General features: G+C 45.1%; 1 protein-coding gene across 2 annotated transcripts in view; it reads right to left on the reverse strand.

Moving 5' to 3' along the window:
* Positions 1-14,330, reverse strand: part of SLC6A11 (solute carrier family 6 member 11) — a 125,299-nt gene that overhangs the window by 88,361 nt on the left and 22,608 nt on the right. For both annotated transcript variants that reach the window (XM_049097908.1, XM_025449805.3), the window contains exon 5: positions 8,253-8,385. In XM_049097908.1, the coding sequence (XP_048953865.1) occupies positions 8,253-8,385 (133 nt within the window). The remainder of the gene's footprint in view (positions 1-8,252; positions 8,386-14,330) is intronic.

The raw sequence follows: 14,330 nt of genomic DNA on the forward strand, positions 1-14,330 counted from the left end.
CATGCTGTCATCTGATAAAATAGAATGAAGATAGTAACACAGATAATTTATTTGAAAATGCTGTTTCATAGAAAACATTGTATTTCATTTGTATTGTTCTGCATGTCAGCAATAAGTTTGTACAAACGGGAAATTCTATGAGCAGTTTTCACTCTGAAGGTACTAGGGAGCTACATGTGTAGCTGAGGGAGTAGATAGATGGACAACAAAAATGGAGAGGACAGGATGTTTGCCAGGGATATTACAAAAGGAGACTTGGTCAATAACTGGATGAGATAATAAAGGGAGAAGTTATCAAAAATGACCTGGCAATTTCAGGTTTATGAGACCAGGGGAGGAATGAATGGATCAAGATGAATTTGGCTGATGAATAATAAAACAAAAACCAAAAAAAAAACAAGGCCAGAGGAAAGTTGATCTTTTCAACAAATGGACATCTACATGTAAAAAATAAATAGATCTAGACACAGACCTTATTTACATCATTCACAAAAATTAACTCAAAATGATCACAGACCTAATATGAAACACAAAACTATAAAGCTCTTGGAAGATAACTGGAGAAAACCTAGGTAACTTTGGATATGGCAATAAATTTTATTATTATTATTTTTAGAGAGGGAGGGTTGAGGGAAGGGACAGAGGAAGAGAGAGAATATTAAGTAAGCTCCATGCCCAGTGTGGAGCCTAATGCCAGGCTTGAACTCACAACCCTGAAATCATGACCTGAGCCAAAATTGAGAGTCAGACATTTAACTGACTAAGCCATCTGGGGACCCTGGCAATGATTTTTCAGACACAGCACCAATGGCAGGATCCATGATACATTTGGTAAGATATATTTCATTAAAATGAAAAATGAAAAATTTCTGTTCTGCCAAAGATCATATCAAGAAGAGTGAGACGACAAACCAAAGACTGGAAGAAAACAGGTGCAAGAGACACATCTGATAAAGGACTATTAACTAAAATACACACACAAAAAAAACCCCTTAAAGTCAACAATAAGAGAGTAACCTGATTACAAAATGGGCCCAAGGCCTTAACATACACCTAATCAAAGAAGATATACAGAAGGCAAGTAAGCATATAAAAATATGCTCTGCATCATCTGTCATCAGAGAAATGAAAATTAAAACAATGAGATACCACTACACACCTATTAGAATAGCCACATTCCAAAACACTCACAGCACCAATTGGTGGTGAGGATGTAAAATAATATTAACGGTAATTCACTGCTGGTGGGAATGCAAAATGGTACAGCAACTTTGGAAGACAGTTTGGCAGCTTCTTACAAAACAAACCCTCATTGGAGTGCCTGGGTGGCACAGTCGGTTAAGCATCCAACTCTTGGTTTTGGCTCAGGTCGTGATCTTGAGATTGAGCCCTGCATCAGGCTCTGTGCTAGGTGTGGAGACAGCTTGGGTTTCTCTTTCCCTTTCCTTCTGCCCCTCACCCACCCCATGCATTCACACACACACACACACACACACACACTCTCTCTCTCTCTCTCTCTCTCTCTCTCTCTCTCTCTCAAATAAATAAATAAATAAATAAATCTTAAAAACAAAACAAAACGAAACTCACCATACAATCTAGCAATCACACTCCTTGATATTTAATCCAAACGAGTTGAAAACTTATGTCCACACAAAAATCTGCACACAAATGTTTATAACAGCTTCATTAATAATTGCCAAACTCAGAAGTACCCAAAATGTCAATAGGTGAATGGATATGCACCCTTGTTTATTTCAGTATTACTTATAATAGCTAAGATATAGAAGCAACCTAAGTGTCCATCAATAGATGAATGGATAAAGAAGCTGTGGTGTATGTGTGTGTGTGTGTGTGTGTGTGTGTATAATATATATATATATATATACACATATATATATATATATGTGTATATATATATATATAAAACATGGATGGACCTCGAGTGTATTAGGCTAGTAAGTCTGACAGAGAAAGATAAATGCCCTAAGATTTTACTTATATGTGAAATCTAAAAAACAAAACAATGAATAAACAAAAAATAGAACCATACCTATAAATACAGAGCACAAACTGATGGTTGCCAGAGGGGAGGTAAGGTAGGGGGATGGGCAAAATGGGTGAAGAGTGGCAGATACAGGTTGGAATAAGTAAGTCACAGGAATGAAAGGTAAGCACTGGGAAAATAGTTGAATTATAACAGTGTTTTATGGTGACAGACAGGAGCTCCAGATGTGAACACAGCATAACATACAGAGATATTGAATCACTATGTTGTACGCTTGAAACTAATGTAACATGTGTCAACTATACTCAAATAAGCCAATTTTTTAAAAGGTGAATGGATGGATAAATTGTGGTACATCCATCCAGACAATGCAATATTATTCAGTGCTAAAAAGAAATGAACTTTCAAGCCATCAAACGACACAGAGGAACCTTAATGCATGTCACTAAGTGAAGGAAGCCAGTCTGAAAAGGCCACGTACTGTATGGTTCCAATGATATGACATTCTGGAAAAGTAGAAACTATGGAGACAGTGAAAAGATGAGTGGTTGCCAGGAGCTGAGTGTGAGGGAGACGAAAAGGTGGAGCACAAAGGATTTTTAGAGCAGTGAGACTATTCTGTATGATACTATAATGGTGGACACATGTTATTATACATGTATAATAACACATGTTATTATACATTCATCCAAATGCACAGAATGTACAGCATCAAGAGTGAACCCTCATGTAAACTATGGACTTTGGGTGATGATGATGTGCCAGTGTGGGTTTATCAATTGTAGCAAATGCCCAACTCTGGTGGGGGATTTTGATCAAAGAGGGAGGTTATACATATTGTAGGAGCAGGGGATATATAGGAAATCTCTGTACTTCCGCCTCTATTTTGCTATGAACCTAAAACTGCTCTAAAAAATAGTCTTTAAAAACAAACTATAAAACCAAAGAGACAGAAAATCACAAAGATGTCTCCATGTTGTGGTCACTTGATTTCAATTATCCAGAGTAAAACTATTGATATCCAGAAGATGACAAGGTACAAACAGTCTGGATGTGTCTTCCTGAAGAAAGTATCCTAGAACCCTCCATCTTTGCAGAATTTAATAAATAAATGAGAAAAGTTTTTATTTATTTTTCTAACCCAGATTTCTAGAATTTCCAATAGTGCCTAAAGAGAGAAAAAAGTAAGTGTGCAGAGCTCAAACTGTACTACACTGTGGTAGGGAAGTAAATAGCTTTCTGAGTACCTACTGTGTGCTTAGAACTACAATCAATGTGTTCACACTGAGCCTGCATATGAATTCCCAGCTGGGGGGCATGAGAGCAGATGAGGATTAGGTTTAGGGACAGCAGACAGACCGGGGCTTTATTCCCACTCTGCTCTTTCCAAACTGAGTGGCCTTGGGCAAACCTCACAACTTCTCTGGGCCTCTACTTCCTTATTTGTAAAATAGGGTTTGAACTTAAAAACCAAGATGTCTCCCAGTTCCGACATCCTATATTCCAATATTTCAGAGCCAATTCTCAGCCTTTAGAATCCCCACATTTGTAGCATCTGATTCTCTTAACTGTTCTATTGTGAATGCTAGCAATAATACTCTAACTGTTCTATTGTGAATGTGAGCACTAATACACTGATACTCTAGGCTGTATGCTCTATGGAGACAAGGTTGCCCACCATCCTCTCTACTGTACCCCAGCACCTTGCAGGGAGCCCCAGGTGTAGGTGGAGTTCATTCATTCTACAAATGTTTATTAAGAACAGTTATGGGGAATCTCTGGGCAGCTCAGTGTTTTAGCACCTGCCTTCAGCCCAGGGCGTGATCCTGGAGTCCCGGGATCGAGTCCCACATTGGGCTCCCTGCATGGAGCCTGCTTCTCCCTCTGCCTGTGTCTCTGCCTCTCTCTCTCTCTTTCTCTCTCTGTGACTGTCATGAATAAATAAATAAAAATCTTTAAAAAAAAAAAAAAAAAGAACAGTTATGTGACCCCTTGCTACATACTAAAGCTGGAACCTAGTTAGTGTCTCTCCAACCCAGAGCAGATTCTTCTGACCCTGGGGAGATCCTAAATGCTGGCCTCTGTGACATCAGAGGACTGTGAAGCACTTGAAAGGGGTGCAGGAGAGGATGGTACTGAAGGATATCCACAGAGACTGTCCATGGGGGGAATGCTAATGTCAGTGCAGACTCAAGAGTAGGAGCCCATGTGCTGACTGTTAAACTGCTGGAGTGTAGCTGGGCCTTCACCTGAGGCCTTATCACAGACTCATCTGTGACCTGATCCCAAATCTGCACTTAGATGGTTACCTGCTAACTGCTGGGCCTGCAGTGTCTGCTGCCAGGGGCAGGAGCCAAGTTTATTGAATTAAGTCAAAGCTGGGGTTATAGTTTTTACCCTGGGTATAAGAGGGGGCCAGGAAACTTTTCTCAGGTTAATGGAATTTCAGAATTTTCTGTTGAGGTCTGAGTATGGGAAGCAGGCTGGGACTTATCCGTGGCCAGGCCAAGAGCAGAAAGACAGGGTTCTCCTTCCTTGGACAGCCTCATGAAAGTGGCTCTGGCCAGGGCCCCACAGCCAGAGACAGGGGCAGCAGCTGCCCACTCTGGAAGACTCAGATGACCTGTGTTTAATTTTAGCTGTTTTTGTACAGAACCTGAAAAACCTTTGGACTCTCGGCTTATATCCAAGGTGAGGTGAACAATAAACAGTAAGAAAAGCATCAGCCCCTCTCCTGAGAAGACACCGTGTGCCAGTCAGGGACTGCTGGTCCCCTGAAACTGTCAGAACCTCATCATTTATAAATAGCTGAGGAGCTGGGCCACCAGGCTCTAGTTCCTGAGCTGACACCTACCACTTACTGTGCAACCTTGGACAAATCCCTTCTGCTCTCTGAGCCTCAGTTTCCTGAATGATAAAATAAGGGTTGGGGGTAGGCCAGATGATTTCCAAGAAATCACACAGCTCTGGAAAACCACATCCTAGCCTGGATGCTAGCCCTGGTCTTTAGCATGAAACAGGTAGAAAAGCTCCTAAAACTGAGTCTTTAGGAAAATGCTTAATTGGTTCATCTGTTTTCAGCACTTTCCTGAAAAAGCACAATCTAGATCCAGCTGCAACCAACCTCTGAGCATCCACTATGTGCTAAGCTATCTCATTAACTGCCTCTTTATAACCAGCCCATCAAAAACTGTCATTGTCTCTATGTCACACATGATAGGCAGGACGGCACATTCATCCAAAGCACAGGCTTGGGGCCTGTTTCCTACCTGAGGGTCCTTAAGCAAATTACTTACCTATTTCCACAAGCTTCAGTTTCCTTATAGGAAACAGAGATAACAATTGTCCCTGTCGCCTGGGGTTTTTTCACGATTTGGATGGAGTGGGCATGAGAAGCACTCAATGATGATTACCCATTACTATTACGAGCACTGCTACTACTGCCTCATTACCATGTCTACTAGAGACAAGAATAAGTAGGCTCAAGCAGAATGTGTGAAAGGACATCACTCAAAATATCACAACATTCTAAAATGTGATCAAGTCCAAGTACAGGTAAGATGGGAGCAGCTCTGGGTCAGTGTTGAGGCACAAAGTCTTCATGTAACTCAGCCCAGGCTTCTCAGCCTCTTAGCCTCTGGGTCTCCATCTATAAAATAGAGGTAATATTTCTCCAGGTTGTAGATTTTGTGTGCTAATGTGAATGAAAAATGCCTCGCAGAGTGTGCAGTGAGCAGAAGGCTGTGGATGAATGTTCTCTCCCATGCCTTCCCATATGCCTCTTTTAAAATTCCAAGAATGCAGCCTGCCGGTCCTCTCTTGAAGCCCAGTCCCTGCATGAGAATTCTCGACACACAGTCTCGATGGCCCAGCCGATGGCAAGTGGCCCTATCATGGGACTCAGTTTCCCTCTGAGGGCTGAGAGGACTGAAATTTTGTTATGACCTATGTCCTGGGCCCAGGAACTCAAGGCCACATGTGCACATGGGACAACCCAAGCACACGCATGCACTGACACCTTGCCCTGACCACACACAACTGTCACCCAGCCAAACCCACTGGCCTTGGCACTGACTCCCAAGAAAGTGCTACTTGTGGTAGAAGCAGTAATAGTATCCCTCCTGTTTACAGTTCATAAAGTACTCTCACATATGTTGACTAGGTAGGGTAGAGGCTGTGTTTTATCTATCTGTGGATAGCCACTGAATAATGCTAGGTATACCAGAAACTACTTCTCAAATGAATAAATTTTATCTTTACAACAAGACTTTTTAAGATCACCATTATTCAGCACTTGCTATTAATTAAACTCTACTAAGCATTGAACATGCATCCTTGCATCTCATTCTGGCAACCATCCCATAAGACAAGCCTGATATCAATCCCTATTTTGCAGAAGAGGAAACTGAGGCTCACAGAAGTTAAGTGACATGCTAAGGTGATGGCTAATGAGTGACAGACCTGAGAAGTGAATCCAGATCACAGACTCTGGTTCTTCACCCCTCTAAGTCATTCTCCTCTTTAGCCAGAAGAGGCACCAAAGAGGGGAACAGGAGTAAAGTGTATATACTCTAAAGAAATATGTCAATAATGCACTGATTTAGATTTGGAAAAACAGGAAAAATCCTATTGCTTTCATGAGACAAACTAGAGAAAGCAAGGATCAGCAAAATCATCTTGGCCAATAGGACAGGATCTTTCTCATCCCCCAGGCACATTATGATTCCTTTCTAGTACCCCATAGCATGGGGGCTTGTTGGTATCTGTTTTCTGCTCTCCTAAGTTCCCTCTAGCAGGTCCATCCACCTGTCAAACACTTACCCCTGTGGGAGCTGAGGGAACCATCTTTTTGGATGGCTATTAAGAGTTATTAAGTCCCCACTTCCTTAGAGGTTGATTGTTAGCCCCGACCCAGCCAACAGCTTAGAATGAAGGTGATATCTACTGGAAACAGGCAGGTAAGGAGTGACATGGTCTTGGTGAGCCAGAAATAAGAAAAGCTTCATGTTCTCTTTCCCACAAGAAAAAAATGGAACAGCACAAATGAGGAAACTATTAGCACTGATATTCAGCCAGATAGTCAAGGCAATAGGGAATGGTGGGGACTGTGGCCAACCAGAGTATCTCTAGAAGGAGGTGGTTGCTGCTCAGCTCAGCCAAATGCTGCTGTGCAGGTATGCAGGCCCAGTATCACCAAATCTTCCAACTTTTTTTTTCTTTTTAAAGATTTTATTTATTTATTCATGACACACAGAGACATAGGCAAAGGGAGAAGCAGGTTCTCTGTGGGGAACCTGAAGTGGGACTTGATCCCAGGTCCCTGGGATCACAACCTGAGTCAAAGGCAGATGCTCAACCACTGACCCACCCAGGCATCCCACCTTTCAACTTTCCAAAGGATACCAGAATCACATTTCCTTTTTCAACATGAAATCTAATCTCCAGATTTTCAAATGTTGGCATCTAATTCTTTACTTCCTTTTCTTAAATAAAACATGTGAGTGGGCTACCTTTGTCCATGAGCTACATGTATAACCTCTGTATTGATCCTTGTGGTATAGATGGCTGTGCTAAAGATGTCCCCATGCTCCCCAACATTTCAAGCCTCCCTGGCCCATAGGTGAGGTCATGCTTTAGGTTCTGGCCAGGTGCCTGTAGTAACTTCTTAGCCAGGCCTGGTGAGAGCTGGCTGCCTCCTCCCATTTCTCTTCCCTGAGGGGATACAGGCCCCAGAGCTATGGGGTACAGATGGCACAGCTAGGCGACAAGATGGAAGCATCTGCCCTCCCCTCCACAGACTCCAGGTGGGTGAGGTCTTGGGGCCTATCAGGGTAGGCAGCCAGCATTTCCTGCCCTCACACATACCTGGAGCATGTGTCTTCATCACAAAAACTACATGGTGATAGTTTAGTACTTCCAGTTTTCAAAGCACTTTACCTCTCCTTTCCTTGCACAGCTCTCAATAAGACAGGACAGGCTTTGTTATTGCACAGATGAGTAAACTGAGGCTCAGGAGGCAGAACTGAATAGGTCTGAGGTGTGTGGCAAGGAATTAGTACACTGGGATTCTAGCTGTGGGCTCCAGAGTGGACTCCCAGTCCAGTGCTCCTCCTAACTCCCAACAGAAGAGCTGACTTTTGCAATGTGAACTCCTTGGCATTCTCTGGGTCACCTGTGATCTCATACAAGGACACCTCACATCCTCCCCTACCCATGGCTAGTTGCTTGATGATACACCTCTTACCTTTCCTGTGGATTTGGTCCCCTTCCAGATGCAGAAGTAGCAGATGGTCCAGGCTGCCAGGAGACACAAAGCCAGCTCCCAGCGGAGGTTCCCAATGTGCTCGATCCCATCTGAGATGGCCAAGACCCGGCGCCTGCAGAGGGGAGGGGGGAGAGTCACAGGGGCTTGAGACCCACCCTGACCCCACCCTGGGCAAAGCTAGTGCTATAGAAGGGCAGGATGGGCCACTGATTCATTTACCTGCCCTCCACCCTTTGCCAAGCACTTCTTCTGAGCCAAACCCAGGGCTGGGTATGAGGGTGCCAGAGAGGAGTAAGACCTAGCCCTCTTTGTGGATTCGCTCAAAGGGGAAAAGACAGGACAGTTAGCAGATGGTTTATGGTGAGCGTGGCAAAGACTACAGCAAAGGAAGTGTGGGGGCTTTGAAAAGACCAAGAAGCATCTAGCCTATCTTGAGGTTGCTGGGAGACTGAAGGACTGTCCATACACATCCCGGATGCGGGGTCCCTCCTTCAGCAGGTGAAATTATATATCCCTGGCCTGCCAAACTAAATAGTGGCCATCAAACTTGCTTTGGCCAATGGCACCAGAGCCAGGTGGTGTGGTTCGCCATGTTTCCTTTTCCCTACTGTTGTTGTCATGACAGGGAATATGTCAAGATGAAGCCTCTAGAAGCCTGAGTTCCCAAGTGACTACATGAACCCTCCTGCTGCCCTTTGTCAAAGATGTTGCGTGAGTAAGAAAGCAACTCTATTGCTTTAAACTACTGAGATCTTTGGAAGTGTTTTATTATGGCAAAACCCAACCAATCCTGATGTAGAAGATTCAGGGAAATCGTTCTGGAAGAAGTGATATTTGAGTTAAACTTTGAAGGATGATGGAATTTAGTCAGGAGAGAGAGGGAGTTAAGGCTGTTTTAGACAGAGGGGATAGCCAGAAAACAGAGCATGGGTTACCTGGGGAATACTGGAGCACAGAGATCAAAAGGGAAAAGCAGAAAAGGAAAACAGAGGAGTATCCCCAGGAGCCTTGAATAGCATGCTGAGAGTAGGGGTATCCCAGAGGACCCAGGCCACAAGAGGGGGAGGACCCCTGGCTATGCTGAGCCAATGCCGCCAGCCACAGTCTTCCTTTAGAACCCATCAATTCTTCAGGGTTGACACAGGCCTGGCTCCCAGAGCCCATGCCTGGGGTTTGTGTTTCTTTAAAGTCAAACTCGCCACGCTCCATATTGTGCAGAACCATGGCACCAACACAAACCCCCTCCAAACTCGCTCCACGAACCCCATTCTGGCTGCCAAACCACCCCCGCTGGACCACGCCAGTTGTCTCAGCTCTCTGGGAACGTCCTTTGAGCAAGCAGCTCCCATCCCACCAAGCATGAAAGCCTTCCTCAGTGTCTGTCTCCCTGGGAATCTGCTCAGGGCCTGATTCTGCATTAATTACCCAATGACACCAATTAGCACTGGTCTACAGGCTCCCTCCGGCCCCAGTCCCTGCTGGAGAAATCAGGCAGGCCCCCAAACAAAATTGGGCTGTGGATTTACTTGAAAGGAAGCCAGCTTTCAGACCTAGAGCCAGAAGTGGGAAAATCCACTTACATACACATTTACTGAGCATCTACTATGTACCAGGCACTATATTAATACTGCGGACAAAAAGGTAAGCATGTATGACTTTTGCCCTCTACTAGTATAAGTCAGACCAAAAAAAGTCCAAGTTATTTAAGGAAGTAGACAATCACATAGTTAGAACAGTTTTTTTTGTTTTTTAAGATTTATTTCTTTATTTTAGAGAGAGTGGAGAGAACAGGAACAGGAAGGGCAGAGGGAGAGGGAGGGAAAATCTCAAATAGGCTCTGTGCTCAGATCAATCTCAAGACCCTGAGATCATGACCTGTGCAGAAACCAAAAGTCAGATGCTTAACCAACTAGGCCACCCAGGTGCCCCAGCAACATTTTTTGTGTTTTGTTTCTTAAATCTTAGTAGCCTCTGGCTTTAATTCCTTTAAAAACTACAGGCCATTAAATAAAACCTTTAAGACTATTATCATAACAGAGCAGCATGCCTCAGAGCATAGTCTTTGGGGAGTGCTCAATAAAAATACAAAAATTCCTGCACCCTGTCCCAGACCCACTGAATCTGTATTTTTTCCATATGACTCCCTGGAAGCTTAATTATGCCACATTTCCCCAAGGACTGCTTTATGCATGTGGCTTGAGCACCACAGAAGTAGAGTTTCCTGGCAATGAAAGAGTGACCTACAAACTCCGTTTGAATAGTATTTTTTTTTTTAAGGATGCCTGCTTTTTTTATTTTTTATTTATTTATGATAGTTACAGAGAGAGAGAGAGGGAGGCAGAGACACAGGCAGAGGGAGAAGCAGGCTCCATGCACCGGGAGCCCGATGTGGGATTCGATCCCGGGTCTCCGGGATCACGCCCTGGGCCAAAGGCAGGCGCCAAACCGCTGCGCCACCCAGGGATCCCTGAATAGTATTTTTGAAGAGGACCTGGGGACAGCGTCTGGTATCCTTTGAGAAGCTACTGAAGGGCTGGACTTTCTCTCCCCCAAAATACTGTGATGCACCCACTGACTCCTGAAATTCTGCACCTCAGGGTGCTCATCAAGTACCTGGTTTCCAGATAAAGAGTCTCCTAGCTGACATATATCTACCACCTTGCAAACTGCCCCCAATAGCATCCTGAATGCCCATCAGCTGGTGAATGAGAAAGGCTAAGTCCACACAGGAAAGAAAGTGGGCCAGGGCAGATGGTGTGCTTTTCCCAGTCCACTCCAGGCTCTGAATTTTTCATTAAAGAAACACTTACATGAGGTCCCTAGCTAGCAGGGGTGCACATACACACATGCCTTCTTGTTGATGTAGTTGTTTTCTGAACCGGAGTTTGAAACCTGGAAACAGCATGGGGGGTGGGGGTAGAAGGATAGCAAAGGGGGCAAAGCAGCCAGGAGGGAGCTGGCTCAGGTCCCCTCTCCTTCCACATTTTGGATGCTGCAAACTTTTGAGTCATGCAGCCTGCCTCGGCGCCCTCTCGCTTAATTGAACAATCTAATTCCCAGAATGGGAAGCAGATTACTAAAAGCTATGCAGGATGAATTGCCCTTTTGTTCCACCAGACACTATTTGAAAACATCCTCAAATTATTTTCTTTAGGTTTTACCAGAGCTGACTTGACCTTAGGTTTCTAAAGATAGGGGGTTCGGGGGCCAGGTTCTCAGCCTGTGGGGCTGTGGGTTGTTTTGAAACCCACAAGGGCAGCCTTTGAGAGTCCAGGGGCTGAGGCACTCAACTCCGGAGACTTGGAGAAGGCACAGCTCTTCCTGGGAAAAAGCTTTCTTAATGACCCTCCCCCAAGAAGTGCTGGGACAGGAGAAAGGTCTGAATAAGGAAGAGTTTGCTGCCAAACCCTGGCAAAAAAAAAGGACCAAGGAACAGACCTCCTGACACTGTCCAGGGAACGGGAATTGTTGAAGACTAGATGGAACTCTTTGGAGGCATTTATTTGAGTTACACTGAACACCTACTATGAGCCAGGAAGGGAAGCTGATCCTTCATGAGGCATCTCTTTCAGGCCATAAATGCAGAATATTTCTGAATATTATTATTCAGAGACTAAAATTTTAGAGCTTGGAGGTATGATGTCTCTGCTTCCCCAGTCCTTGGCACATACAGAGATGGGCTGGGTTTAAATCGAGCTCTGCTCCTTACCAGCTGTGTAACCTTGGGTAAAGGACATCACATCTGACTCTCAGCTTCTTCATCTATAAAATGGGAATGACAATATCTCCCTTTGATAGGTTTTCAAGCATTATCTAACCCTCCCCACAATCCTTAAAGTTAAGTACAATCACCATCATTTCAAAGATGGAGAAACTTAGGTGCTGAGAAATTAAATAATTTCCCAAAGTCATACCAGGAGCAAGGAGCAGAGCTGGGATTTGAACTCAGGGCTCCTGACTCCAAAGCCCACACATTCAGCCCCAATGCTAGCTCCTAGATTCCCCCGTAACACTAAAATTGCTGCCTTCCTGTCTTAAAGCTGTTGGAAAATGCATGCCCCAAAGCTATGTTACATGTCTTTGTGTATAACGTAAATAGTACACAACATATGTCCTTCATACATGTATTAATTTATTCAAGTAGCACTTATCAAGGCATCTTTAGTGTGCCACTGTTACACTTGGGGATCTGTAAAGAGCTCATGTTCTTTTTTTAAAAAAGATTTTATTTATTTGTTCACGAGAGGCACAGAGAGAGAGGCAGAGACATAGGCAGAGGGAGAAGCAGGTTCCCTGATGGGAGCCCAATGCAGGACTCGATCCCAGGACCCGGGATTACGACCTGAGCCGAAGGCAGTCACTCAACCACCGAGCTACCCAGGTGCCCCCAAGAGCTCATGTTCTAATGGGGAAAGCAAACAAGAAAACAGAACCAGGCATGGAGAGGATAAGGACAGAGAAAAGCAGGGACACTCACTGGGGATATGGCCAGTATCATGATGTGGATGTGAAAATGGGACTGAGCCAGGGGGTCCTGGAGGGTAGGAGGAGAATTAGCAAAGAAGAGGTGGGAGCATTTGGGGCAGAAAGGCCACCAGGTACAAGAGGCTGGAACAAAGTCTCAGTGAGGCCAGGGAAGAGCACAGCACATCAGGGCAGGGTAGCAGAAGCTGGGGTGAGAGGCAGGGGTGAGAACAGGGCTGGGTGTGAGCAAGGGCTAGACTATGAGCCTTGCTGAGGAGCTGAGGGCAACAGAAGCCTAGTGGAATCTCAAATAGGAGTGAAACCTCATCATGTACATGTTTTGGAAAACTCTCTTTGGCTGCAGGAGGAAGAATGGACAATAAGGGTGGAATGGGGCAGGGTTGCCTTAGTTTGGACACTAAAGGGAGAGGGTCTGGATCAAGGTTAAGGGAATGGCCCTGAAGGGGAACAAGTGGGCTTGAAAATAGCACAGGCACAAGGTGATTGCCTGGAGGTGGTGGGTAGCAGGGAATCTGGGTCTCAGCTGATACCCAGCTTCACACCTGGATGGATGGGGGTTCTTCAGCTGAGCAGGAGTGATTGTCAAGCAGGTTGGAGGAGAAAGTGGTAAAGAATCAACCTTTTAGACAAGATGATTTTGAGGTGCTTGTAGGACACTCAGAAAGCTGCAATGTCCAGAGGCAATTGGGTCTCTTGCTGTAAAGCTCAGAAAAGAGATGCAGGGAGGAGATTCAGACCTAGACTGTCAAGGTATGCTGGGAGAGCATGAGGCTGCCTGGGGAGAGCTGGAGGAGAAGGAGGAGGGAGAGGACCTGGAAGAGGGAGAGGAGCTTCCAGAACCCCAACATTTACAGGGCAGAGAGAGGAAGGGAGGAGCCCTTGTAGGAGGGACACAAGTGTGAGCAGAAAGGCAGGGGAGCAATAGGAGAAGGTGGCATCCCTGGAGGCAGAGGGCATTTCAGAAGGGGAAGCCGCCTATCTGCCAAGTGCTGCAGGGCAGCCTGGCATGAGGGATGGTGTTGCGGGATTTGGGACCAGAAGGTGTGGTGAGGCAAGGAGAGCCGATCCCTGTGGGGCAGACTTCAGGCAGCCGTGGGTAGGGAGCAGACATGCAGTGGGACCCCGTTGAGGTGGCTCTTGGGGAAAGGTTAGGTCTCATGGATCAGAGGCTGTGGTAGCTAAAAGGGCCACACAGAGCACAAAAGCGGTTTTACTTCTGCCTGTTTTGTTTTCAGGTTGGTACAAATGGGATAGTTAATAGGTGAGGGGGGTGTCAAACACAGGACAGCATGGCGTGTAAGGGAGGAGAGAAGAAAGAATCTGCAGGTGGAGATGTTGTCATTTCCTACAGGAACAGAGAGAAAGAGTTGGGGAAAATCAAGAGGCCAGTTTGAAAGTAACCATCCTAATTAAGAGACTGTCAGGAAAGAACTAGGTGGAGCTGACAATGGAGGGGACCATGGTAGGTGCCACTAACACCCTTACAGCTTGCTACATTCAGTCCTCATTGTGAGGGCATTATTAGACCCATTTTGTGGGCAGGGAAACTGAGGCCAAGTGAGGTAAAGCATC

The sequence above is a fragment of the Canis lupus genome, chromosome 20 (assembly GCF_003254725.2).
Source record: "Canis lupus dingo isolate Sandy chromosome 20, ASM325472v2, whole genome shotgun sequence".
Classification (NCBI taxonomy): Eukaryota; Metazoa; Chordata; class Mammalia; order Carnivora; family Canidae; genus Canis; species Canis lupus.